The sequence below is a fragment of the Pangasianodon hypophthalmus genome, chromosome 5, assembly GCF_027358585.1.
Source record: "Pangasianodon hypophthalmus isolate fPanHyp1 chromosome 5, fPanHyp1.pri, whole genome shotgun sequence".
Classification (NCBI taxonomy): Eukaryota; Metazoa; Chordata; class Actinopteri; order Siluriformes; family Pangasiidae; genus Pangasianodon; species Pangasianodon hypophthalmus.
The window spans coordinates 7,322,796-7,350,494 of record NC_069714.1 but is presented as its reverse complement, the minus strand read 5'-3'; the positions used below and the strand labels follow the sequence as shown (position 1 = coordinate 7,350,494).

The 27,699-nt window shown below is 40.2% G+C and overlaps 1 protein-coding gene across 3 annotated transcripts in view; it reads right to left on the bottom strand.

Annotated features, from left to right (window-relative positions):
- The window catches only part of ptpn4a (protein tyrosine phosphatase non-receptor type 4a), a 65,061-nt gene that overhangs the window by 18,947 nt on the left and 18,415 nt on the right, over positions 1-27,699 (bottom strand). For all 3 annotated transcript variants that reach the window (XM_026928205.3, XM_026928204.3, XM_034304522.2), the window contains 12 exons: positions 21,978-22,132; positions 10,789-10,896; positions 10,320-10,362; positions 10,149-10,227; positions 9,791-9,835; positions 9,640-9,692; positions 6,137-6,257; positions 5,774-5,861; positions 3,812-3,900; positions 2,606-2,669; positions 583-755; positions 31-99 (listed from right to left, as the gene is read on the bottom strand). In XM_026928205.3, coding sequence (XP_026784006.1) covers positions 31-99; positions 583-755; positions 2,606-2,669; positions 3,812-3,900; positions 5,774-5,861; positions 6,137-6,257; positions 9,640-9,692; positions 9,791-9,835; positions 10,149-10,227; positions 10,320-10,362; positions 10,789-10,896; positions 21,978-22,115 — 1,070 coding nt within the window. In that variant the 5' untranslated portion in view covers positions 22,116-22,132. The remainder of the gene's footprint in view (positions 1-30; positions 100-582; positions 756-2,605; positions 2,670-3,811; positions 3,901-5,773; positions 5,862-6,136; positions 6,258-9,639; positions 9,693-9,790; positions 9,836-10,148; positions 10,228-10,319; positions 10,363-10,788; positions 10,897-21,977; positions 22,133-27,699) is intronic.

The following is a 27,699-nucleotide window of genomic DNA, read 5'->3' as shown; positions in this document are numbered from 1 at the left end:
AACTAAGCTTGAAATGCACTTAGAAGGTACCTGGCAAACACCCTGTCCTTGATTCCCTTCTCCTTGCCGTACTGCACAGACTGTGCTTCTGTCCTTCCGCTGTGAAGAAAGATACTCAATTCAATATTATATTCAACATGTAGTCATTGTTACCCAAGAGAATAGCATTTTCCTGTAATCTGTAATGCCAATGAGACTTTACAAATGTAAAAGTGTTTACACTTTGATGATAGCCATCATTTAAATCCTGATAGATCTGGAAAGCACAGCAAGGTGAATGAAATTTTTTAAAGGATGCTTCATTCAAAGCATTCTCCCAACCAAATAAATCTGTGCTTAAAAGCATCATCAATATTTCAAGTGTTTATCCTAAGAATCAAGGCTAGCGGTGGCTACAGATGGGCGGGGGTCAAGCTTTCTGTGAACATGTAGTACAAACATGAAAATATCATTTCTTCTGGTATTACATGCACAGTCTACTCTATATCGTACAGGGGAATGCAAATAATAGGAATGCATGACAGGACACTTAATCTGTCACAACACCAAGAATTCAGCCACAGTGATTCAGGTTTCTCTTACGAGTAGCGGAACTTTGATCCCAAGCTGAAGTAATGTGAGAAGAAGTTCTTCTGAGGAGGTACGGGCTGGTCCAGCCGAAAGAAGGTGTGATGCTCCACGCACGTCTTCCACAGGTTCTTGCAAGATCTGTAGTTTACCATGTTGAAGCCCAGTAATGTCTCTCGCGTCTCATTCTGAAAGGAGGAGGAAACAGAAGAGGAGATGAGGAGATGAAGGAGGAAAGGACCAAGGCATAGATATAATGCCCAAGTTAATATGCAGTATAATGAAGGGGTGAAACACTATCACGCTATCTGTAACTGTAGCTGTTCGGTGCTCCAAATATTCATATCTGTATCTGTACTCAAATTTAAACCTGAAGTGGGTGTGGTGTAAACCTGAAGATTTTTTTTCTTTTCTTTTCTTTTCTAAACAGAGATATGCAAGATACTTTTTAAAAGAAAAAAATCTCACACACGCAGTTATTATTTTTGTTTGTACCTTGTCCACAATATTTTCTAACCAATTTAGTTGGTTCTATTTATCAAAATATAAACAAACTAGTAGTCTAATTTAAACCACCACAACTCTGACCAGGCAGTTACTAAGGATGAATGAATGAAAACTGTAAATGCATCACTATAAAATGCATCACATTCACATTAACTAATGAGATTTTTCTTTGCCCCGCTCACCCATAAAAGTAAAAAACCTCCTTCTACGACTTTTTGTTGTCATCCTGCAGTTTCCAGGTCCCAGTGTTCTTAAAAAATAAAATAAAATACAGTAGTGCACCTTCTAGTATAAGGGTACGTAAGGTATTAAAGACCAAGAATCATTATCATACAGCAGATCTTTTAGTTTTTACAACACACCTTTAAAGAACAGTTTGGCCAAAAAAAAGACATTATTTTCTATTTTCTCTAATGTCACAGCAACCATTTTCATGTGATTCATCACAACCTATGATCATCTAGCTATGATAAGACTATGTGACAGCCTTTGTATATCCCTTTTGGCAGCAGCCTTGTTATTCTGTCAGCTTGGTCCTCCATTTAGAGCACTGACTCTGCTCTTGCAAGACCTATTAAATTTGAAGCTCTGGTCTCTGAGGCTCCATTGGGCACTGGGGATTACTGTAGGGGCAAAAAAATACATTTCTCTGCAGTTTAAGGGTCTGTAAATCACTGCGCTGTGACCCGTGTCCACACACACACACACACACACACACACACACACACACACACACACACATACACACACACACACATAGTCAGAGGCTCGGGGGGGGGATTTGGACCTACTCAGCCACACCAAGCCATCTGGCTATGAATTATGGATCATGACACTATTGAGTCCTGCTTTTAAAACAAGCACAGGAGGAAAGGGTGTGTGCATTATTCACACTACTTGGGTGCTTTCAGGCTCCTGGAGGCGTGTCGTTTGAGGGTTGCAAGGTACTGGCACGTAGGACTCCGCCAAAGTGCACATATAAAGTGCATTATCTAGTCTTCATAATTAATAGGCTATAAACAACCACTCGCGTTCTCTCTCTTTACAATGCTGCTGATGGCAGGATAGCAATTATGTTTCACGTAAGCGGAGCTCAGTGGTGCTATGGGGTTGATATGTTGTTTGATGGGACACTGACGGTTCAACAAAGCACTTCATCAAAGATGATTACTGCCAATGACTTGTGATTGCTAAACTGTTAACTGACGGTGGTATCATGATGAATGATAATGGAACACACAGATCTGCTGTATGATAAAATTCCTGCTGAAATGATGATGCTTTCCTTCAGTGAACAAGGTCAATTCTAAGACAAATTAAATGAAAGAAAATGATTCTTCTAATAGCCTCTTATTTGTTATACAAGATCTGAGAAGACTGGGATGAACCAATAGTCCAGTTTATGAGCAATGTAGCCAGAATATTGCTTTGAGACATGACTGCTATCAGTATTATAAGCACTGTCCTAAATATGAAGTGTTATAAATACTTTGCTTTTTGGCCTGAGAAAGAAGTGAGGCTTATAACTTACCACTTCCTTTCTCAGCTGGATGAAAAACTGTTTGCATTTAAATGAGATTTTCACAATTTTCAGCCTGGAAATAAAAAAAAAAAGGGGGGAAACAATTAAAACACAAAAACTGTCACAATACTAGAATAGCAACAACAGCAATCACATGATCAAAGTTGCTCAAAATTTCCTGATGCATCCTGACCCATTTAACTCGCCCTCCCCTTCTGAAAGCACTCCTATTAAAGCCTGACTCATAGCGAGGCTAAATATACGCCGCATTATGAGGACACGCACACGCGTACAGAGGGACAAACACACGCTCTAAAGCAGAGGCGCCCACACATGCATTTACAAACTCTTACTGACACAAACACACACACACACACGCACCCCGTAACTCAGGCCTGTCAATCTGAAGTTCCTGTTCTGGTGAAATAAAGATGTACAAGGCCAAGTACACCTTGACACTTCACAAAAGCACAATGACGTTGAGAGCCGTATGTTGGGTAACTTCAAACAGATGTGACGCGGTAATTGTGTGATGGAACAATCAATAACCACAAGCGAATTTCTTGAAGGTTAGTGTGCCTCTGTGATGAGTGTTTTTTTCTTCCTTCCTCAGGATAAATTTAGTCTGTCTAGAAAGCATCTGCAAGTGTCTATTTCAAAAAGAAAATTCTTGCCTCGTCCCTCATCCAAGCAGCCTCTGAATACTTAGAGAGCATGTCGTAAAGAAAAAAATAGCATGCATGTTGTGTGTGTGTGTGTGTGTGTGTGCGTGTGAAGAGGTTGAGAGGGGAATTAGCAGTCATCTGGCGAGGATTTGAGTGTCACTCTTCCAGCGTTTGCAATTTTGACCGAGCTCAACAGCTCAACACAGCCAGCGGGAGGCCAGAGACTTGTGAGTGCCGAGGAGGCGCAGAGCTACAGAAAGCATGGAACGTTCAGCCTGATCAAACGGGAGAGACTCGAGGACAGCAGACAGTTAAACACTCATGCAGCAGAGAGGTTTATAATCTCCGGATGGCTGTTTGCACTTCTGCATTTTGAATGGTAAATATTGAAACAGGAGTGCCTCGAGGCCGGCATCAATATGCTCGTTCTGTGCAAATCAAACAGGCTGAGAAACATTTACTAACACGCAGATGCCAGAAAAAAACTTCAACCTTTAAACTGCTACTCATAAGTGTTCTGTTCAGCCACTGAAACAGAGCAAGCACTTACCATGGAAAGCAGTTGATTCGTACCCTGTTCTTGTAAATGCCTATTCCAGATGACATGACCCCGATGAAAATGTCAGTGTTGCTTTGATCCTGCAGTCATAAATCATGAAAGAACAGAGAGATACAGATGATCACTAATGACCAAGTATTCAAACATCAGGCAGGTCCTCACACCACACATTAATCAGCCAGTCCTGTGTTTCTGATTAGCTGCTTTATACAATTTTAGCAGGTTTTAGCAGCAGAACACTTAGTTTCTGTGGACTTAGGAAGGCTGAACTGTACATGTTTTATAAGCTGATTACTCCCTAAAACCCCTGATACTGTCTGCAATAGTGCAACAATAATCCAGATTTACACAAAAGGGCTGCCTAATGTATCGTTTGTAGTCATTATCACAATAACAAAATGGCCTCTGCAATACTGATATCGTACAACCGTGCAATATAAAAAATGAGCTCTCAAATTTGTATTGTGTTCTTTGAGCACTCGGAGAATAAAATTGCCTTTTGGACAAATTTTAAAACAACACTGCCTTTTACAAACTTCCCCATTACATCACAGATTCTCCAGTTACACATTATTTTAATTAAATAATTAATTAGGGATGTCCCAAACTTTAGCATAAAATATGCCCTTGGAAATGTTTGCTGACAACACAATGTAAGTATGATGTGCAAATGTCTGTACTGACTGTCTGATTGGTATAAACAAGTTACCAGAGTATGTTTTCCAATAAAACACATTAGTCCAGCGATTTTATTAGTCCAATTCAATGTTCTTATGAAGTCACTTCCCACTCGTGGCTAGTATTAAGTGCTATGGTAAAGGAAAACACCACCCTGAAACCAATTAAATATGATTGTTCTGAAATATTTGTTAGTGCTGTATTTTTCGTTATTCCCGTGAGAAATCAGCGAGTGTTTGTTGCTCTGACATCACAGAGGGGCGTTGCTAGAGCTGTTTCAAGAGCGTTTAATAAAGAAAAAAAATATTTCAGCGCTCTTAGGTGTGGGTAATGTAGGAAACCGTTAAGCGAAGTAAAAATGGATCAACCAAAAGACAAAAAGACTTCAGAATTTCAACAAAAAATAAATCCTGAATGCCACTGAAGATCACATATTAATTATAAAAGATTCATCCAGTCATTCAAAGTGGATTTTTTACTCTGCTCAACATGCTCTTTTTGCCCGTATCGCCACACCGATCCTTGACCTAAATCAGTCATGAACAGTACGATCCAAAATAAACATTACAGTTTCCTCACAAGTGTCTATAAATGCTTCCAGACTGAGAAAGTCACATGGGCAATAGTAGTGAATAAGCACTGAGACCTTTTTTTCAGCTGACTCTGACTGGAGTTCAGTGGACATACACACACTCACACCTCTATTTCTGTCGCACCAAAAAAAAAATCTGCTCTCCATATCTTCCCATTACAGTCTTTCTTGCTCACACAAACCCTCTTGTTCTTCAGTAATCTGTAAAGCACAACCTGCCAGGAGTCTGCAGAACGCAACACTCCATCTGACAATCGCATGATAAAAGATCTCCATGCCTCCAGAAGAGGCCCCTGATAACAGCCTTTAGATGCAAGACTTCCCAGCAGAGAGACAGAAACGGATTTAGAGATCTGGAAAGCTTTTGATGGATGGTCTTCGCACAAATACAGGACAATAATAAGACACACACTCCTCCAGACAGCTTTTAATGATAGAAGATTTTTATCTTCAAGAAAATGCTTTTATGTAATTGTGAATCAGACAGCTTTAATATCAGTTTACTCAAGAACAGCTCACTGGTTTGCCAGTAAGGCCACGCATAATCTACTGCTTTACTTAGAATGGATATAAAATGGATCAAATGACTAGAAATATATGAAATGAAACATCACAAAACTATAGCACGAGTATGGTGTGTGTATGCATGTACAGATGTGTGTGAACGTCTTGGATTGTCTTACCCTTGCATAGTGCAGCTCCACTCCGTAGAGCTCCAGCGTGCGAGCTGTGTTTAGGTAATTGAACTCGGACTCGGCCGGGCTTAGTCCGCTGCACACGTGGAGGCGACAGAGAGAAAAAGTTGAACGCGTGAAAACAGAGCGAGTTAGCGAGAGTTTGTGAGTCTTTCAGAAGCATGTGATCTGTGAATGTACGTGCAGCGCAACATAATAGGCTCACTGTCCTGACCCATGGCACTGGATCAGCAGAGAGCAGAACCGGGGCAGGAAATGAACACCAGGATGTAACACCACGCTAAGGTTTTTAAAAATCAACATAGACTCTTCCACACACAAGAGGCAACAGATTGGGAAAGTGTCACTAACCTGTGCTGCTGGTGATGCTTGGCCACTTCTTTCTCAAAGCCCTGCGGCTGGTTGGGGATAAAGCAGAACTCGGAAAGGTAGCTGGGTGGATTCTCCGCCTCCCTGTAGTCCCCCAGCTCAGCTAAAGCACAACAGCACATGACATAAATCACTAAACCACAAATCATCAAATCACATCACCACAAACTGCTTTTAACCAGCTTCGTTATTTACTTTAGTAATGCTGTGTCTACACCCAACCCTAACCTCAGAACCTAATATCAAACCTGTTTGTATCATCAGCTCTTCTGGCAGTTATACACTTTCATGGTGCGCATCAGCTCAAATAAGAACACTGGCTCAATAAGATAGCAGATGATAAATGTTCTCAGGATTTAAATGTGGATTTGAGTGTGTAGTACAGCACACTTTTAACACTTTAACACTAGTAGAGATTAAAGTGTAAAAATGTACAAAAAAAAAATTAAATCAAATAATAAAAATAAAAAAAAAAATTTTAAATAAAAAATAAAATCATCTTGATCGAAACTTCTGTCTCTTGGGGTTTTAGAGGGAGGACAGCCTATTCTGAATAATTTTAGTTTTAAGAACTGTTAAGTAAGGAACAAATCACGACACAGGAAATATAGGAAATGCATACAGGTTTTAAATATTTAAATAAATAATAATTTAATATATTAAAATATTATATTGTTATAGGAAAACTCAACAACAGTCTAAAGTCCTCCATCCTGAAGACTTTCTTGCGATGGAAAACATACAGCTGTACCTCTGACTGGCACAGAGTACTGACACTGTAAACTCCTTCCCTATATGCAAAATAAACATCTCATCACCATAAAAACCTCACCATATCAACAACTTTACGTTTTATTTTAATCTGTTATGTGGAATGTCCGCATGCAAGTTCCTCTGTAAGAAAAGATAACGTATTTGAACAAGTGCATTGATACAAACCTGTGATTTGCTTTGCAGCTGGTACTACAGTCAGAGCTGCTGTTATAGAAAATTAATCAACACCTCCTGACCAATCATATTTCTGCGTTTAGCTTTAGCAGAGAAATAATATAGCATGCATCTCTCTCTACAGCAAATACGTCACTAGTTCTAGTCTTCCTAACACAAAGAATTGTGCACTGATACGATCATAACCGTATAATATACTACCATATAATGGCTAGCTGAAAACCCAGCTAACGACAGCATGCAGCATTTTGCGAGTTAATAACAGAAAAAAAGACAAAAAGCTGTAAATGTTTACATGCGCTGAAAAAAGGGCAGATATAGAATGTGTGCAGTTATTACTGCCTCATTACAGTCACACAGACTATTGACATTAGATATGGAAAGTGGAACAAATAAGATTGAAATCCTATCAAATTTCTGAGTTTAAACAGACAAAAAAAAATGTGATATAAGCCACTTGAAACAGAGCTTTACATGTCCTGGTGCTTAAACTTGAAACTGATTTGAGCCCTAAGACTGAGCTCAGTACAAAGAAAACATGCACTCTTCAACACACATCTCTCATTTAACATGTTTATGAGCATATTTTTAATGCGTAGGTTTAAAACGGATGTGTCTCCTACGAAAGATCTCAAACATCCATATGACAGAAACCCAGTGCTGTGAGGTAGAGCTTTAACGTAGTAGAATAAATCCGATATATTTTACAACTGGCTGGGTTCTGAGATTAGACAGCCTAGGAAATTGTCTTGTACTTGGTGGTCCATAAAAGTGCTTAAGCACAGACCCCCGAGGATCAATTAAGATTCATTCAACACAAGCACGGGAGTTAGTGAGTAACACAAGTATTTCAGCTATGAATCAGAACGCTATCCATTCAGGAGATATGGAAAGCTGGCAAGCTGGTTCAAATCCCGTCTGAACTACATATCACCTTAACTGCACATGCAAAACCCTTCAAGAGTCCCGGCCATCTGTCCGAGTCATGACTGCTGAGGTCAATCTGGTGACGGGGGGGCCCCTTACACACACACATACACACACACACATACACACACACACATACACACACACACATACACACACGCTCGGCTGAATCGGCCTGGTTCGGTTAATGTGGTGTTTCAGGAGCCGTACTGTGAGGGTACATCTCGAGGTTTTACAAGCTCCAGCTTGTTAAGCGTCGAGGCTCTGCACTGCTGGAATGTGCTGCGCTGGCCCGGATCTGCTGCAGTTTTCACAAGGGAAACTTAAGAACTTACGAGGCTTTCGAACAGTGGCGTGATTTCAGAATTTCCTATTTTGCTGCTCTGGTGGATCATGTGACGATGCCACACTCACATTAAATGCTATTCTCATGTGCAACCACAATGACTTAATCTGCAACAATTCACAGTTCAACAATCACCACGAACACACAACACTAATATGCTCTACTCTGCTACCTCACAGCGTGGTACATATAACAGCACCGCTCAGACAGTAGCTCTGGCTGTAACTGTAAATATTAATGCACTCATTCTGATATGTTATTGTTTCTATAGCAACAGCTCATTCACAGGGACTTGTACTTCTTCACATAATATATGAGTAATAATAAATGGACTTAAAAACGTTTTGTCGAACAGAGTAGAACCTATAATTGTTGATGTAGTGAAGTTTTTTGTTAGGAGACATTTTATTTAACATTTATGGAAGGAGTCTCAGTTGTAAGCGCTTTGCAAAGTTTATCAGCACAGGAAAGTCTTCAGGAGAGAGGAGTTTATACTTTCTGGTTTCTTTCTTCTTTTTTTTTGAGAGAGAGAGAGAGAGAGAGAAAGAGAAAGAGAGACTGGTGAGGGAATGATTGTTTATTGCAGGTACAACGGAAGCGAGAACAGGAGTTAACTTGTCTCTCGGACATCCCACAACATAAAATCTAACAATAAACTTTTAAAAATAAAATTTCGTACAGTAAATTAAACATTGTATTCGTTGGCACATCGCTGTGGTATAAGTGGAATAACACTATAATAATGTTATTTGAAAATTCGCTTGCACATTGTGCCACATCACCCCCCTCCTGGCGTGCATTATTTTTGTAGAACAGCGTGGTCTGTCGTGTGTTATTCCTTACTTATATCACTAGCACCTTCTTCTGTTCTATTTAATTCAAACAGATGTGTCCAAGCACAGATGAGCTGCACTTCAGTTGATCCAAAGATCCAAATCAATCCTTTCCAGTAGATAAATAATCCATTCTTAAACCCCTGCTGTGCTAAACTGTTATTGATGTTTTCTGTCTCGCTGAACTGAAAACATCTTGCTTGGTTTAGAACACAAGAAAAAAAGGCGACTTTTGTAAAACCAGATTTCAAAGCGTGAAATCATTTCCAATCATACCATCTCTACACAAACACAAGTACAGACTAAATATCCTGTACGCTGGACGTTTAACAGTCTAAATTTGTCCGTGTTCTTTAGTCTATTGGTCCACATACACTTAACAGCGACCAAATTACGGCTTTAAACAGCATCTGAAATCTGTGTATACTCACACTGAACAGCGTAGGAGGCCAGTAGTGCGGCAGTGTTGTGCGGACAGGGCAGTCTAAAGCACACAATACACACTCCGTTAATTCACCTAATCACTTTTAATTTAACTGTTTAATTTATGGTTTGTATATCGCAGATGTAGAGGCTGCTCACCTCCCACTAAGTATGTCCTGCTTGATCTGCAAAAAATACTGGTACCTTTGGAGTGAGGAGTGAGAGAGACAGACACACAGCAAAAGAGAGAGAGAGAGAGAGAGAGAGAGAGAGAGAGAGAGAATCCACTGTCACATTGAGAAATACACATTTGATTTATGAGGCAGGAGGTTGGGGGGGGTGGGTGTGGGGGGGTGTTTCTCTTTTGCATATAAATACAATCTGGATTGTGGTTTGTGTGCCGTGGAACGGTTACATCATGCAAATAGTTATCCAAGTCAGGGGGAAAAAACAATGTCTTCAAATCAAATTTTGTCAAAATATAACGAATGCACTGTGAAGGTCTAATCACACATACCGTGTGTACTCTTCCTGAAGTTTGCTGGGGTCACTCACAAAAAACTTCACCCGGAAGTTCAGATGATGAGGAGATCCCCCTGGACAAAGAGAATGGCGTGAATATGTCAACAAGGACATCAATAAACAACTCACATTAAGCAACTGTGTGGCCAAATTTCAATATACTTACTTTTTAATTGCTTCCTGATGGGTTTGTTTGGATCCAGCCACCTCTGTAAAAGACAGTAAGAGAGGGAGGGAGAAACTCAATAACAAGGCACCAGTCCAATACAATGTCACTCAATGATCTATCACACTGGAGGAGTTAGAGGTGCAGCATTCTTTCTTAAGAAGACAGCTCTTTAACGTCAAATCAATATCCGCCTTCGTACAGTTTGACCTTCTGCTACTGTGTTACTTAAACACATTCTCAGCATTGTGCTTATTGTGTAGAAAACAGTATGCTCACTGAGGCATGGGCTTATGCAAATCTTCCTAGAGTCTATGCAATATTTTAGCGACCTAAAAAAAAAAGAAGAAATGCTCTACTTTCTGAAATGTAGGCTGGGTTACTGTACCAGCTTAAAGGATCCCACAGTCTGTGAATAGTCGGGGGTGGAGCTGCTTAGCCTAAGCTTGAGTGTGACCTCTGAACTCACCGGACTGTCGGAGGACTCGTCAGCCAGGTGCAGCCCAAAATAGTCTCTCTCGGTCAGCTCCAGGTGCTTAAAAACTGCGTCCAGCAGGACCTGTCCTTGATCGAGCTTCTGCAGAATCAACACACACACAGTAAAAGAAATGTCACAATCTGACTAAAAACAAACGAGAATGTAGTTTCACTGAGGAATGTCATCTGTTGCGCAATATTAAAAACTACAGAGATGAATCCTGCTTAAAAAGGTTCACACAATTACACTAAAGATATGAGAAACAGTTTGGAGTCCACCAGTGTGTCACTTAATTCATAATACTTCATACCTAACAGTATCATGCCATATGTGTCTCTATGACCTAATATCGTAGGGTATACATGCTATGCTAATCTACAAGAGATTGCACATTTTAACGGTCTATAGTTAGATTTAATGTTGTGGAAGTTAGTTCCTGCTTTCACCTACATTACAGCCTCAATAAACACTCAGTTCCTCACCAGCCTCTCTCTGTTCTCTCTCTCTCACTTCTCTCTCTCTCTCTCTCAGAAAAACACAGCTCGTCATTTTACAGAGAAACCAGAAAGCGTAAACTCCTCTGTGCTGAAGTCTTTCCTGTGCTGATTAACTTCGCAAAGCACCGTGACGGTTACAAAGCGCTTATAAATAAGACTCCTTCCATAAATGTTAAACAAATGTAACAAATCTAACAAAAAACCTCACTACATCAACAATTATAGGTTTTACCTTGTTAAACAACATACAGGTCCCTGTGTATGTGCTGTTACTATAGAAACAATAACATATTAAAACGAGCACATTAATATTAACCTATCATACATGTTAGTGTTTTGAGACTACAGGTGGGCAGATAAACAAGTTCTGGCAGCGTCATAAATTTTGCAAAGTCATACTTCTTTAATTTTACGTCGTCATTTCCCACCCATCAGTTAGGTCCCTCCTATCATACCACAGCTACCAATCCAGGAGGGTGAAGGCTGTCTTGTGCTTTCTCCGAGATACATGAAGCCAACCAAAATGTCTTTTCAAACTGCTGCTCATGAAGCGGCATAACACACCCGGAGGAAAGATCTATCCACCCCCTTCCACATACATGAGCTCACAGATGCCTATGATTGGCTAGTACCGCTGTGATTGACAGAAGAGAGTATACCATCCCTTCCACTCAGAGGGCTCGGCAATTTTGATCTCTTAGACTCCCGGCCATGGACGTCTGTGGAATATCGCCTTGACCAAAACTTGTTCGTGTCAATGTGCAGTTCATCACACAATTACAGTTCTGTAAAAGTCAATAAGGCACATTACTGCACTAGATCTGCTTGTTCAGTGTGTTCAGAACAAACTCAATAATGGTCTAGGATACCACGCAAGTAATCACTGTTAAGACGCAGTTAGGGTTTAGGTATTAAATCCTCTTGTGTAAAATGTGTACTGTTGCTACGGATGAAGTCAGAAGTTGTGTGAACATGTGGCTCAGACATATGCTAACTTTAAAGAGGAACTATGACTATTAGAAGGATCTGGTCTATCTTGTGGTTAAAACTATATACAGAGTGCCAAAGACTGATTTATTTTTTCTTTCCTTTTCCCACCATGTGCCTTGTTCTGTACCAACTGATCCAGTAAACAGGTTTTTTTTTTTTTTTTTTTTTTTAAGCGAAACTGCTGACAACGCTAACCTCATGATTTAGGCTAGCCTGTAATGATTCCACAAACATCCCTCTATCTCTTCGAGACATTAGTCAAGGGAGACTCTCAGTGTTAGTGCTGTGTTAGTTAATGAGACAGATTTTTATATCAGCTGTCAGATCTGTTACAGCATTCAGATAAATGTTAAATGCTGGCGTCTCATGTACACCACCTTGGTCCCATGAGAAACAGACAGACACTCAACAGATGGAATTACAACATGACATGAATGACAGACTCGCCTCAAGGGATCAGATGCCGTGCTAAACGCCTTCAGAGCTGTAACACACACAGCGTGAGGACGCACTCAAGCGTGAGACTGCCACAAGCCTGGTTATCGTGTGTATAAACAAGCACAGAGTCAAGAATTACCCAGAATTCACACTGGATGTCACATCTGTAAGCAACCATCGGTGCCAATTTTCAGTACTTTTGACAGACATTACACCATTAAGGATTACTAATACTATGAAATATACTACAAATTTTAAACAACTTCCAAGTTTTGGAAGAGAAAAGAGAACATTAGGTACTATTACATTTCTTAGAGAGCGTTCTTCACCAGTAAAAGTGGTCATTCACAAGAAAACTACACTGTCCTTCATTAGTAATTGCTCCTTTCATGTCTTCTTAATTGTCACAATAAAAAAAGATGAAACGTTTTGGTATAGTTTTGATTTAATTCAAGGTATCAGATCAGCATCAGTATCAGTATCTAACACTCCTAAAGAAACGCAGCCCTAAGCCATACATACACCAACGCAACATGGTTAGAGGAGACAGTCCAAGTTAGGGCCAGGTGTGATTAAAAATGTGAGATCAGACCATGAGGTACTGAATAAACAGTAAAGTATTGGTGTCATTGGCTATAACTGCACCCTCAGAGACTTACTGTAGATTGTGATTTGTATTGTAGTTCACTGAGTACAGTGATTAGGTCAAAAACTCAGCTATGTCCTTCATGAACATTCATAAGATTAGATTTTTACAGTCCAATACACACTGACATGGTGTCAATTTTTATGTGGATTAAACTACTGAAGCTGCTGGAGGTAGAGGCAGTGCTGCGCCTGTTGTTTCTTTGCATACAGCACTGTGTGTGGGACTGTTTTCACAAATATGTAAGGAATAACACACGACAAACCGTGCTGTTGGGGTCTGATACGGCACAACGCGCAAGTGGAGTGCCGCTACCCCCTGAAGTGCATGATTTTCCTATAACAGAACGGACGGGAGTGTGTTATTCTGCTTATACTACAGTGATTTGGCAGCAATAATAAGGTTTAATTTATTAATGAATGACACACTGTGCATTTTGATGGTTTATAGCTAGATTTAATGCTGTGGAATTTCCGAGACACAAGTTGTTGCCTGTTCTCACCTTTGTTACAGCTGTGATCAACATTCTTCTTAACAATTATTCTTTATTCTCTATACAAGGCACTTTGTTAAACATGCTTTTTAAAAAACGGTTATTATTATTCTTGGATTATGTGAAGTGTCCACTGTATAAATCCCAGTGAATCAACTGTTACTATAGAAACAATAACGTATCAGGACGAGCACTTTAATATTAACCTATCGTTCATGTTTCAGCCAGAACTACTGCCCGAGTCATGCTGTTATACAAAAATAATGCACACCTTCTGACCAATCAGAGTCAAGAATTCAACCGCACTGTTGTTTAAAAAGAAATACATCACTAAACATACAAATAAACCCATAAACTAGACTTTTGAAAAGACAGAAAAAAGACTGAGCGATTTAACTTGACACCCACAGCCCGCTTGCTCAGATTATAATAAGCCTGAGGCGATTAGACCAAATGGCAGGAAGAAAAAAAAGTTAATCGAGGTGAACTTTAATGAGATGCATAAAAGCGTGATCACAGAAAACAAAAGATCAAGTAGTGCTCTCTTCCTTCTGGAGGAAAATTACGAAAATGAAAGAATGCTATTATTAAATAGTGTTCACATCAGCTGTGCTCTTCCCTTTGTTTCATGATCTTCAATTACCACCCGCGCAAGAGTAAAAACAGCCTGATGCGCACTCAAGCACAAAGTATAAATAGACATCTCCATACAGAAAGCTTTTTTTTTTGTTGTTGTTAAATAAGAACACTTTTTTAGTCCTTGTATTAGTGGTCTTACATGCAGCACCCACCAGGTGAAGGAGTTGTTACTACAGAAACATTCTACAATGTATTACTGAATGAGCTCATTAATATAAACCTGTGATTTGTCTTGCAGCTGAAAATATTGTCAAGCCTAAAACACGGGTTAAAGTAAAAGCGGATTTTATTTTAATATTAATTTAATATTAATTAATTTAATATTAATATGTTAATATTATACTTTTATTTGGCATCTACACCAAACACACAGAGAACACTGATGGTGATTTTGGCTCTGCATTCAAATGCAGTAATTAAGAAGATAAACTATAGATAACCTCAGTGTTATTTCAACCTCGGAGATACAAAAAAAAAAAAAAAAAAACAGCTACTTTTTGGCACAAATGACAAATTCAGTCATTTCAATTAACACCAATCTGTGTTAATTTAATCAAAATTAGTCAATCTAAAGCAATTTGAAAACACTTAAAGCTTATCCACGTTCCTTTATCAGGGCCCCGTTTTTCTGCTGAAGATAGCCAAGTTTAAAACAAAATACAAGGCAGAATTTTTCAGCATCTAAAAAGGAAGGAAGGCATTTATCAGGCATTAGTCACTGCTTTATCGTTCATTTTCAGGAGGGGGGAGAGAAATTTGAGCATGCTTAGCATCTGGGTTTCCTTCCTTACCCACAGCTTCCCCAAAAATACACACTTCAACACCAGTGGTGTGCTGAACTGGAAGTACAGGCCTTCTGCAGAATTCTGAGTGTGTGTGTGTGTGTGTGTGTGTGTTTTCAGCCATAGCTGTGCTTGAGGTGGCAGGAATGCACTGTGGAGCTCCTAAAGAATGTGTGATGGCTCTCTAAAAGCAGGCCTTACTGTACTGCTGGGCTGTTTTTCTGGCACACTAACAAGCGTTCAACAGAAGTACACTCCTCAGGCACAGCGAGATTTAAATCATGTTTTATTTACAGGAGTCGAGGAGAAGGAAAAACAGGGCACAGAAATAAGTCTCTCTCTCTCTCTCTCTCTTTCTCTCTCACACACACACACACACACGGGAGGAGAATGTTGTGGATGTGGCTTAAAGAGATATACTTGCTGAAAAGGAAGTCAAACACATAAAAACCTGAACCTCATGCAGGAGAAGATGATCTGCTCCGGGATTAAGTAAGGAATCAAACAAATTGGTGGTGCAAAAGAAAGGCCCAATCTCCAGCAGATCACAAGTTCGAATCCTGACGATGCCACAATCATCAAGGGACCAAAATGTCCGTGCCGTCTGGGTGGGAGTGAAGGCATTACTCTCTCTCTCTCCCCTGTCAGTCACGGTCACCCTTGCCATGGGCGTCTATGAGCTCATGTATGTGGAAGAGTGTTGAGAGCATTTTCCTCCGAGTGTGTTACGCTGTCCTGTGACAGCATAAGCAGCAGTTTGAAAAGACACAGCAATTCTCAGGGGAAGCACGTGTTAGCCTTCACTCCTTGGGTGAGAACTGACCAAACGGGGGAGAAACTGTGTATAGCTACATTAGTTACAATAGTTCCTGTTCTCATGCACACTGCCTGGTCAAAAAAAAAAAAAAAGTCGCTCACTCTATTTTTGTTGCACCGCCCTTTAGCTTTGATTATGGCGTGAATTTGTCGTGGCATTGTTTCTACAAACTTATGCAGCATCACTAGATTTATTTCAATCCAGGGTTGAATTAATTTTTGGCCGAGATCTTGTATTGTCTTCTCCTGCACATCCCAAAGACTTTCAATGGGGTTAAGGTCAGGACCCTGAACCACCCTGAACCACTCTTTCACAGTCTGAGTCTGATGAATCTTGGCATTGTCATCCTGGAATACGTCTGTGCCATCAGAGAAGAAAAAAAAAAACACATTGATGGGATAACCTGGTCATTCAGTATATTCAGAAACTCAGCTGACTTCATTGTTTTGTCACATAATGCTGCTGAGCTGAGATCTGACCAACTGAAGCCACCCCAGATTATAACAATCCCTCCAGCAGCTCGTACAGTAGGCACAAAAGTGTTTACTTTGCTTGATGCAGGCCAGTAATTTGCCCCTTCTGAAACACAGTAACGTTGTTTCCACGACCACGGGATCTTCCGACATGGTTGTTTAAGAAATGAGAAGCTACACGCTGCATCAGTTAGGGTTAGAAGAATTGTTGCCAGAAGAAACATATTAATCACTGAAATAATGATCCAATCATAGACTCTTAAGTATTTGCTTATTTCAATCCAAACAGTGACCTTTTTTTTTTGGCCAGGCAGTCTACAATGCAGCAGATATAATCAACTGTTCCCTTAACAACCTCTCTTTTTTTCCTCTCTTGAAGTTAATAAGATTTAAAAAAAAAAATGCAGCTTTTTGTGTTAAGGAGAAACCGGAAAGCACAAAATCCTCTGTGCCGTTCTGGAAAACATACTGTTTCAAAAGCGCTGAGACCCTTCCATCAATGTTAACGGAACAAATAACAGAATGCTTCACCAAATCAAAGATTATACATTTTTCTTTGACAACTAACATTTTTATGTGCATTTTTTTGTGATTTGTCACATAGCTATGCTGTTATAGAAAACAAATTAACACCTTCTGACCAATCTTCAACTGCTGTGCTATGGCTAATACCTCATCGTCAACTAAATAGAAGAGACAGAAGATAAATAATGAAAGTCTGTGTGTGTGTGTGTGTGTGTGTGTGTGAAATGTAATGCAACCAGACCACAAACAGCACTAACTCCCTCTCAGCCTGAGGATAAAAGCTGACAGTGAAGCACGCTAAGCAGCTGCAGCACTGTGACTTGGTGCGGTGTGACAGTGTCAGGCAGTGCGTGCAGAGGGAACGGAGAGAGATAGATGGGTGTCGTGTGCTGTGAGGAAACAGGAGTGCAGGCCTGCACACCGGAATGACAGAAATGTGCGAGGACAGGAGGCAGCTTGTCCAGAAATCATCTCAAAGCCTATGGGAGGAGTCGAACAGGAGTCATGCAGGAAAGAAACTCCACACAGCAGACTGAAACGAAGACTATTCGACTTCACCAGCAGGTGGGCCACCTTGATGTAACACATTTGGCACACACACACACACACACACACTCACTGTGAACCTTATTAGGAACACTTGTACACCTACTCGATCATGCAGTGCAATGCATAAAATCATGCGGATACGGGCCAGCAGCTTTGGGTAATGTTCACATCAGCTATCAGAATGGAGAAAATTTTATCTCAGTGATAATGATAACCATGGCATGATTGTTGGTGCCAGACAGGCTGGTTTGTGTATTTCTATAACTGCTGATCTCCTGGAATTTTCATGCACACCATCTCTAGAGTTTACTCAGAATGGTGCAATAAAGAAAAAATATCCAGTGAGCAGCAGCTCTGTGGATGCAAACGCCTTGTAGATAAGCGAGGTCAGAAGAGAACGGGCAGACTGGTCTGAGCTGACAGAAAGGCTACAGTAACTCAGATAACAAGTCTCTGTACAATTGTGGTGAGCAGAAAAGCATCTCAGAATGCACAACACGTCGAACCTTGAAGCAGATGGGCTACAACAGCAGAAGACCACGTCGGGTTCCTCTTCTATCAGCCAAGAGCAGAAAGCTGAGGCTGCAGTGGGCACAGGCTCACCAAAACTGGACAGTTGAAGACTGGAAAAACGTAGCCTGGTCTGAGGAATCTCGATGTCTGCTGAGGCACACAGATAGTAGGGTCAGAATTTGGCACCAACAGCACGAATCCATGGACCCAACCTGTCTTGTGTCAACAGTCCAGGCTGGTGGGGGTGGTGTAATGGTGTGGGGAATGTTTTCTTGACACACTTTGGGTCTGTTAATACCAATCAATCATCAATCATCGCTTGAATGCCACTGACTATCTGAGTATTGTTGCTGACCATGTGCATCCTTTCGTGGCCACAATTTACCATCTTCTAATGGCTACTTCCAGCATGATAATGCACCATGTCACAAAGCAAAAGTCGTCTCAAACTGGTTTCATGAACATGACAATGAGTTCAGTGTTCTTCAGTGGCCTTCCCAGTCACCGGATCTGAATCCAGTAGAAGACCTTTGGGATGTGGTAGAACGGGAGATTCACAGCATGAAAGTGCACCTGAAAGATCTGCAGGAACTGCGTGATGCAATCATATCAACATGGACCAGAATCTCAAAGGAATGTTTCCAACAACATTTTTTAAGCTTTAATACTGTCAGAGTTCTTTTCCTGCATTTCCTGCAGGTAGTCATTCAAGTCCTTTTCGCAATGCAAGCGCAACTGGTGTATCTTTATTTTTTTGCTAATTCCTGTATTTCATGCCAAAGAAGCTGAGCAGAAGCAAAAAATCAAACTGAATTTCATCAAGCTGAACTGATCAGAATTTGGTGTGCACCACACGTGAAAAAGAGCACGTTCATGCTATCTGTGGTACTGCTGGTTTAATATCTATCTCAGGTTACACATCACATCACACACATCGTACGTTTGTCTTTGCTTCTGTAGCAACCAAGATTTTTAGGCAAGGTTAGCAAATGCAATGGATTCCGGTACTGAGACTGCAAAAAGTGAAAATGCTTTAACCAGATAACACAGCTAACAAACTCATTTGCTGTAAGATTCTGGCCAGACATCAGATTGCGACTCGGGACTCGGGAAATGTTAACAGATTAACACTTCCTACTCAAAAATCCAGCTTGGTCTGATGTACCAGCTGCCACGTTGGAAAAATAGAAAGAATTTACGAGTAACAGCTACTAATGCAACCACAGAGGCAAGTTCAAAGATATAACAACAGGAAGGCAAAAACGTGTATTAATGAATTTAATCAAGTCATACAAATTATCAGCAAGCAAAGCCACTAGATTGATCAACTCCTGTTTTTTGGCCGCTTGTCAGGCTAAGTTGGATTGACTATTTATCCCATTAATGCTTTATGTCAACTGCCCAAATTAATGAATTAAATTAAATTGAAAGTGTTTATCAAATTTGTGCTTGTACATTTTTTCTTGCAAAAAATATTCCTGTAAAATCCTGGAAACAAAACTGAATCTTTCTTAGTGTCACTCTTCATTCTGTATAATTCATTATAGAGGACATGACTTTTGAGTGAACTAGGGCAAAATTCTCTCAGCACCCTGGGACAACTGTGTAGTCTGTGCTACTTACAAAAACATGTCACCTATTTCTCCTGTTTATAGGTATGCTTGGATTTTCTGGCTCCTTTCATCATTCCAGTCATAACACACACCCGTACAGACAAACAGATTAGAAATATTTACAGCAGCCTCTCTGCTAACGTCAACACTGCCTAGAACGGCAACTTCTGCAACACCAGTAACCGTCTTCCTGTTCGTGTACATCAGATTTTCCTCTCTTCTAAGATTTTCCGCTCCTCGCCTTCTCTAAACTATTAGTCTTTGTGTTTCCGTCTTTATATTTCGCTCATCGAGGACCTGATGTTGAGATGTCTACACCCTGGAGAGGTTTGGCAAAAAAACCACAGCAAATCTGAGCACCTGAATGTGACACTCTGGGAACAAACCAAAGAAGTGTGTGTGTGTGAGGAGAACATGCACAGAAGAAGAGGCTTTATTCTTGAGAACTGGGTCCTCGATACTAATGCAATATCACAGTTTTGCAAAGCTACAAAGGTGAGATGGCACGATAGCAGCAAAAAAAAAAAAAAAAAAAAAAAAAAAATGGTAAAGTAGACATCAGAGAAAATATTTTGGATATTAGATCCTGTAAGATTTCAATTGGATTTGCAAAAGAGGTTTTTTTTTTAAATGGAAATGTTTACATGACTGCTTTTTCTTTTGTTCACACTGATTTTTTAAATATTTATACTTTATTAAATTTATTATATTTACACCGCAAGTGACTTTTGTGTGAGATAGTTTAAGTGTGCTTCAGTTAAAATACACAATTTAAAGCTTAGTAGTTTAAAAAATAATAATAAGCCTCATTTATCAAGCTGGATACAAAGGGATTTATTTGTAAAACGTTCATATGAGCGTTTACACAAGAAATTTGGTGTTCATGAAAATCCTGTATATTCAGTAAATCGTTCGTAATCCTAATCGCGCTCCTCAGTGTGTAAATTTATGCATAAGAACACTGACTAATGTAAACCACGATTTGATCGAATCATATAATTTGCATGAATTACTGCGCTTTTATATCTGGAATATACTGTAAAATTTAAATAGCTTATTTTTATCACATTTCCAGCATTTAGTAGACACTCTTATCCAGAGCCAATTACAGAAGAGCTTTGGAGTCTCTATAAAAACACATCCTCATGCTAGTTCACTATGTGAATGCTAGGTCAGGGGTTAAGAGTACCATTTTGTCTGAACAGTCATTTTATATAATTGGCATTAATTATAGAAGGTGAAAAAAAGAAAGCAAGCCAACACAAGCCAGTAAATTAAGACAAATAAAAGTAATCATTCAGTTATGACAAAAGAAATGCTGCCCTGTAGACAGAGGACAGACTGACAGCGCATAGCTGTAAGCCATACATAAATGCCTCAGCTGACAAGATTCATTTAAGGGTGATCGAGATGTACAAAGAAAATCAGTGTTTCGGTGAAACATTTGTAAAGCCAGTGGATGATTTTAATCCGGTTTGGCTTACGCAAACATTTACGCACAATTTTATTAAAAGATTGATACATATTTCAGATAAGTATCGGTGTCGGCTGATACTCAAGTTTTCAGTATCAGTAATGGAAAAGATAAAGTGATATCATGCCATCTCTACTACAAAAGCGACTTGTGCATTCACCATAAAATGTTTCCGTCAAAGCAAATGCAGGCATTTCTCAATATTTACTCATTTCCGAATCATGAGGGCGTGACAGGTGACAGTGATTGGAGACAAATAAATGCGGAAATTCTTTCACAGATGATTCATAACCATGACCCTTTAGATTACTTCTTAAAGGAAAAGAAACCATTTATTTGGCCAAACAGTCATCATGCTGCTTCTGCATGGTCATGAGAATAAACACAGTGATGTTGCAATCAGCATGTCCTGTGACTGCACTGTGATTTAGTGTTCTAGATTAGAGACCACTGCTGCACGGTGCATGAGCGCAAGTACGCACTTGATTCAGAGGAACCCCAAGGGAAGCTTCTCATTCAGCAGGAATGTTAGGAACAAAACACGCCTCTGAGCACAACTTGGCCACGACTGTCCTCAAGTCAGAAAAACAGGGCTTGTGGATGTTGTCTTGGTAACTGGCAATGTTTGTCTATTAAAAGCTAAGAGAAGGCACCTGGAATTCTATTTGTGTTTTTAGACTGATGCGCTAGCTTCGTGAACATTTACTGGGAAGAGACAAAATGTTACTTACGTTAACCTTAAAAGGCTGGACGGTGTTGTCCAACAGAATGATGTTGCAGAGCACTTCGGTGTGCTGCCTGTCACGTGCCAGCTCCGACGCCCGGACATTGTAGGATCTGCCAGCAGGCAACCGGAAGCGTGAGCTCATTACGCTCCAGCCAGAGTCTGCAACACAAAAACACACAAACACACGCAGCTCAGAATGTGTACACTAAATTAAAAGTCCATTTCACATTCTCCAGAAGCCCAGGATAACATTTAAAAACATCTCCTTATATAGAATATCAAAACATGGTTCAATGCTATATAAGCATGGAAGGATTGAAAGGTACACTCAGTTATTCGGCAGCTGCATCAAACTGTAGACAAAACACAAACGAGACAATCAGACATGTACGGCAAACAGTACACAGTGATAAGAGATAAGGGTCTTCCTCTTCCATAGCCATGCCCACACGCCAGGCACAAAAGGCCAAGTGTCTACACTTTAAACATGTGCACAAGGTAACACGTGTGTGATGACTCAGAAGGCAGCACGTGGCGTAAGGTGTGTAAATAAACACAAATCTACTAGGGCTGTAGCAGACTGAAAAGGAAAGAAAAGTAAAAAAAAAAACATTAGACGTTTAGTCTTGCTGAAAATACCTAATGATTCAGGAAACACTATGTGTCTAACAAGACCAGATAAATCCAGCACAATCAGTTACTCATGGATTACACACACCCTTCCACTCAAAAGCTAGACTTTCTTCACTAAAGCACCCAAGTTTTACACAAACAGGCAATTCGATTGATCTTTTCCCAGAGCCTGTAGGTAAACCTGAAAGGAAATCCTGCTTACATGCCACTGTTTCACAGAAAATTCTTTATAATCCCGTGAACGTTTTTCCACTCACTTCATTCATCTTCATTCATCCGGAGCATATGCCGGGAACACCTGGTGTGAGGTAGGAATACACCCTGGATATGACATCAGTCCATCACAGTTGCACCATGCACACACACGCACATACACATTCACATTCACGCCTAGCGGCAGTTTAGTTTTCTAGAGGTGGGAGGAACAGAGGCGGAGAGAATGTGCAAAGAAACTAAACACAGACAATAACCCAAGCTCAGGATTGAACCCTGGAGCTGTGAGCTGTTGCCTTTCTTTTTTATTTAGTGACTACAACTTGCTCTGAAAAGCTCACTGTGTTAGTGTTTGATTTTTTTTTTTTTCATTGATCAGCAGAGTATATCTACAAGGAAGGAAGCGTGGAGAGCCAATCAGATTGCAACCTTCAAGGTTCTAAAGCTTGCAGCCAGAGAAGTGGAAAGAAAAAAACCATCAGACACTCTGAGGGCTGAGACTATAATTACACTGATGAAACCTTCTCCAAGCTTTAAAATAAGAGTTCCAACGAAATCCAGTGTTTCCAGAAATAAAAACCATGGTTCAATCTGAAAAGTTAGTTTCATGCTAAATTTGATTCAGAACCTACAAGGGGTGATTCTATTACACTAATGTGTTCCAGGAGGCACAATGATATTTACAGTCATGACGATCCGCAGAACAATACTGGTAGCTGTATTTATTTTGGATTAACCTTTGGCGCAGTTATCCATCCGTGTACAAATCTCTCACATCTCCGGCCTCCTCTTCCTGTGGAGCTCAGGCCTTCTCATCTTGCAAAATCTGTCATGCTTCTAATCTGCTGTATGGTGCAGTGAGCAGTTCAAATAAAAGTCATGCAGAATCCTTCGCACTGCATTGTTGTAATATGGCTGAGCCACACACACACACACAGCACAGCACAGGGGCGCCAGACAAATTGTCGTGTTCATGCACAGTCACACATATGAACTGTCTGTGACCTCACATGACCTGCATCCTCACCAGGACGTTTTTGGTTTCATCGTAATGGAAAAGGACACTTTTTGCCCTTTGGCTCCATTCTTGAAACACAATGTGCTCGGCCCTGCTGCTAAAGCGTACTGGCACACCAGTGTGTTGTGGAATGCTTTACAATCAATGATGGCAGTCTGTGGGTTCGGCTACAGAATGAGGCCCATGCTCCCTTGACCTACTTACAGCTTCGCACTGTTCTGAATCTCAATAGTGTTATTCCTCAGTGAAAGAGTTTTAAAAATGCACCACACTGTTATGTTTTTGTGTATGAAGGCATGTATATACATGTTCAGAAATGGGAAAAAGAAAGTACACCCTGCTTCAGTTCTATGTTTTTATTTATCAGGGTAAATAACAATTGTGTGGTCTTCACCAACTTCTATAAACAAACAAATAACCTCAGATGACAACAAAAAAAAACCACAACAGATTTCAATATGTAGTCATTTTTTTCCCAAAAAAGTAAGCCAACATTCAGAAACCAGGAGGGAAAAAAAATAAGTACAGCTTATAAATCAGTAACATGTAGCACCGCCTTTAGCAACAATAACTTGAAGTAAACACTTTCTGTAGGTGTTTGTCAATCTATCAAATCGTTTTGGAGAAATTTTAGTCCACTACATTCTTTGCAACATTGCTTCAGTTCATTGATGCTTGAGAGCATTAATTTATGCACAGCTCTCTTAAGATCCCACCACAGCATCTCAATGGGGTTGAGCTTTGGACTTTGACTTGGCCATTCCAGCACCTTCATTTTTCTCTTCTTTAGCCATTCAAATGTCAATTTGCTGGTGTGCTGGGGATCTTTGTCCTGTTCCACAGCCCAATTTCAGCCCAGCTTAAGCTGCTGGACAGATGGTCCCACATTAAACGTTCTGTGCTTGGACTGAATTTGCTGGGACGTCCACTTCTGGGAAGACTTGAAGACTCTCCATTTGTAAAAAAAAAAAGAATCCTTCTCACTACAGAATGGTGAATTTTAAATTGATTGGAGATGGCCTTATAACCCTTCCCAGATTGATGAGCAGCAACAATTGCTACTCTGAGGTCATGGCTGGTGTCCTTTCTTCTTGACATGATGTAGACACACACCTAAGAGCTCCAGAACACAAAACTGCCAAAAGTTGAGCTTTTATAGAGATAGTCACACTTCTTGATGATTTAATTTGTCATTGGTACACTAAATTTTCATACACGTAGCTGTGGCAATGGAGGAGACCAGAGGCCTCACTTACAAACCCACTGTAACAGATGCACAGTGAAATTCACTACAATCGGTGATTCATAAACTCTGAACATGGGGTTCATTTTTGGTGCTCAAACGCAGGGTTTCCTAACTTGGATCCACAGGTAGTTTCACAATGAACATTTTGAACAGCTCAATAACTAATTAACAAGTTTTTAAGAACTGTGAATAAATCTGTCAAAGGCCATATGAAGATTATTAATCCATTCCCGCTGGCCATGAAGTCAAGCTGCAGTGTTTAATATGAACTTGTGAAAGCCAGCATAAGCTGCATTGGTGTTGCAATCTCTACAAGAACGTTCTCACATCTGCGTCATTTTATGGATGCATGGGATCCATCAATGAAATATATATGGCCTTTTGTACTTTTTCACATTATATTTGGAATTGTTTTTTTATGTAATGTGTTTTAGTTTGTCAAAGTGGAACGTTAACAGTATTAAGCATTGGAAATACATTTATTCATTTATTCATCTTCAGTAAGCGCTTTATCTTGGTTAGGGTCACAGTGGTCACAAGGTGGGAATACATCTTGGGTCCACTGCAGGACACCATGAGCACACACATTCACAAACTAGAGGCACCTAGGGGCAATTTAGAGTCATCAGTCCACTTACTGGCATATTTTTGGGAGGTGGGAGGAAACTGAAGAAGCTGGAGGAAACCCAAGCAGACACACGGAGAACATGTAAAACCCCAAACAGGCAGTAACATGAGCTCAGGACTGACCTGGAGCCATGAGGCAGCAACACTACTCTATGTGCCACTGAGCCACACTCAACAAATACAGGCTAGTAATATACTCTCAGTGTGGCAGTTCAGGGACAGTAATAAAAACAAATTCAGATTGTGATGAGCACTGTGGGAACATTAATAACCATAACAGAGTTGTGTTAATTGAGTGATTTGGATATTATATTGTATTACAGTCTTCAGTAAATGGCACCACTTCAGCTGTGTTAGTGATTCAATACTGAGCTCTGCCAAGGCTAAACCAATCTAAGAAGAATGTATGTAAAATGTACTACTTGCACTTTTCTCTCATTTTCCAAAACTAAAAAGCTGCTTTATTGGTGTGCAATTTATATCGCTCTTTCCTAGAACCTTAAGGATATAGGTAGTGAAACAATACAGGCAAATGATAGATAATATCCTCTTGGGACACATGCTTTGATACTTTATATCACCACAAGTGCTCAGACCAAAATGAAACAAAAAGCATTTTTCAACCTATGACCTAGAAACTGCTCTCAGAAATACACAACAGATTGTTAATTTCACCACATAAGCCAAGTGGGTGAGCAGTAGGTTTTATGTGGTGGTCTGAATTCTGGCAAAAAGCCAAACAAGACCCCAAAAAAATCAGGTTTTAGCCAAAACTTCTGTTTTATGCCTATAACATACTTTGACAGATCAAATTTAAGAAATATAACTATATGTCATGAAAACAAAATACACAGTTGTAGTTTTGGATATTATATTGTAGTCACCTTACAAAGATCACATCGGGTAAGGAGCCAGTTTAACAAAAACACAGCAGTAAGAAGAGTTCGTTGGTATAAATACATCTAAAGCTTGTTCACTAAGGGCATTTTCACACTTGGTCTGAACATAGGAGTCTGCACTCAGAACCGATTCTGAACTCGTCTGGCGGCGGAGCTGATAATAGCGGATTTGCGTTCAATTAGAAGAATACCTGTGCACCCAGCACTAGGTTAATCTTTTTTGCTATGTCATTTTTGGATGCATGGCATCATGCAGGAATACTGCAAAGAAGCAGACACGAGACGTGCTTTGTCCACAGTGTTCTCAGGGCTCGCACCACAAACGTGAGCTAATTACAGTGCTCCAGTCCTGTGAATGTCTGGTTTCTATATATATATATATATATATATATATAATCAATAACCATAACAACTATTTCCCCAACATCACAAAAGTAGAAACAGGAAGTAATGTGACAAATCACATTACTTGGCCCTGGGTGTGGATACACTATATGGTCAAAAGTATGTGGACACCTGACTGTCACTCTCGTGTGCTTTTTGAACATCCCATTCCAGATTTAGTCCCCCTTTGCTGTTATAATAACCTCCACTCTTCTTGGGAGGCTTTCCACTAAAGTTTGGAGCGTGGCTGTGGGGATTTGTGTTCATTCAGCTACAAGAGCATTAGTGATGTCAGGCACTGATGTTGGTGAGGAAGTCTGGGGTGCATTCAGGGTTTCAGTTCATCCCAAAGGTGTTCAGTGGGGTTGAGGTCAGGGCTCTGTGCAGGCCACTCGAGTTCTTCCACTCCAACCTTCACACACCATGTCTTCATGGAACTCGCTTTGAGGACAGGGGCATTGTCATGCTGATACAGGTTTCAGCTCCTTCGTTCCAGTGGAGGGAAATTGTAAAGCTACAGCATACAAAGACATTCTAAACAATTGTGTGCTTCCAAATTTGTGAGAACAGTTTGGGGAAGAACCACATATGTGCGTTATGTTCAGATGTGCACATACTTTTGACCATATCGTGTAGCTTGCTAGTTAAATGTGAAAAATGTAGATAGCTATTTACTGCTTAACCCTTAATGGACTGTGTCTATCTG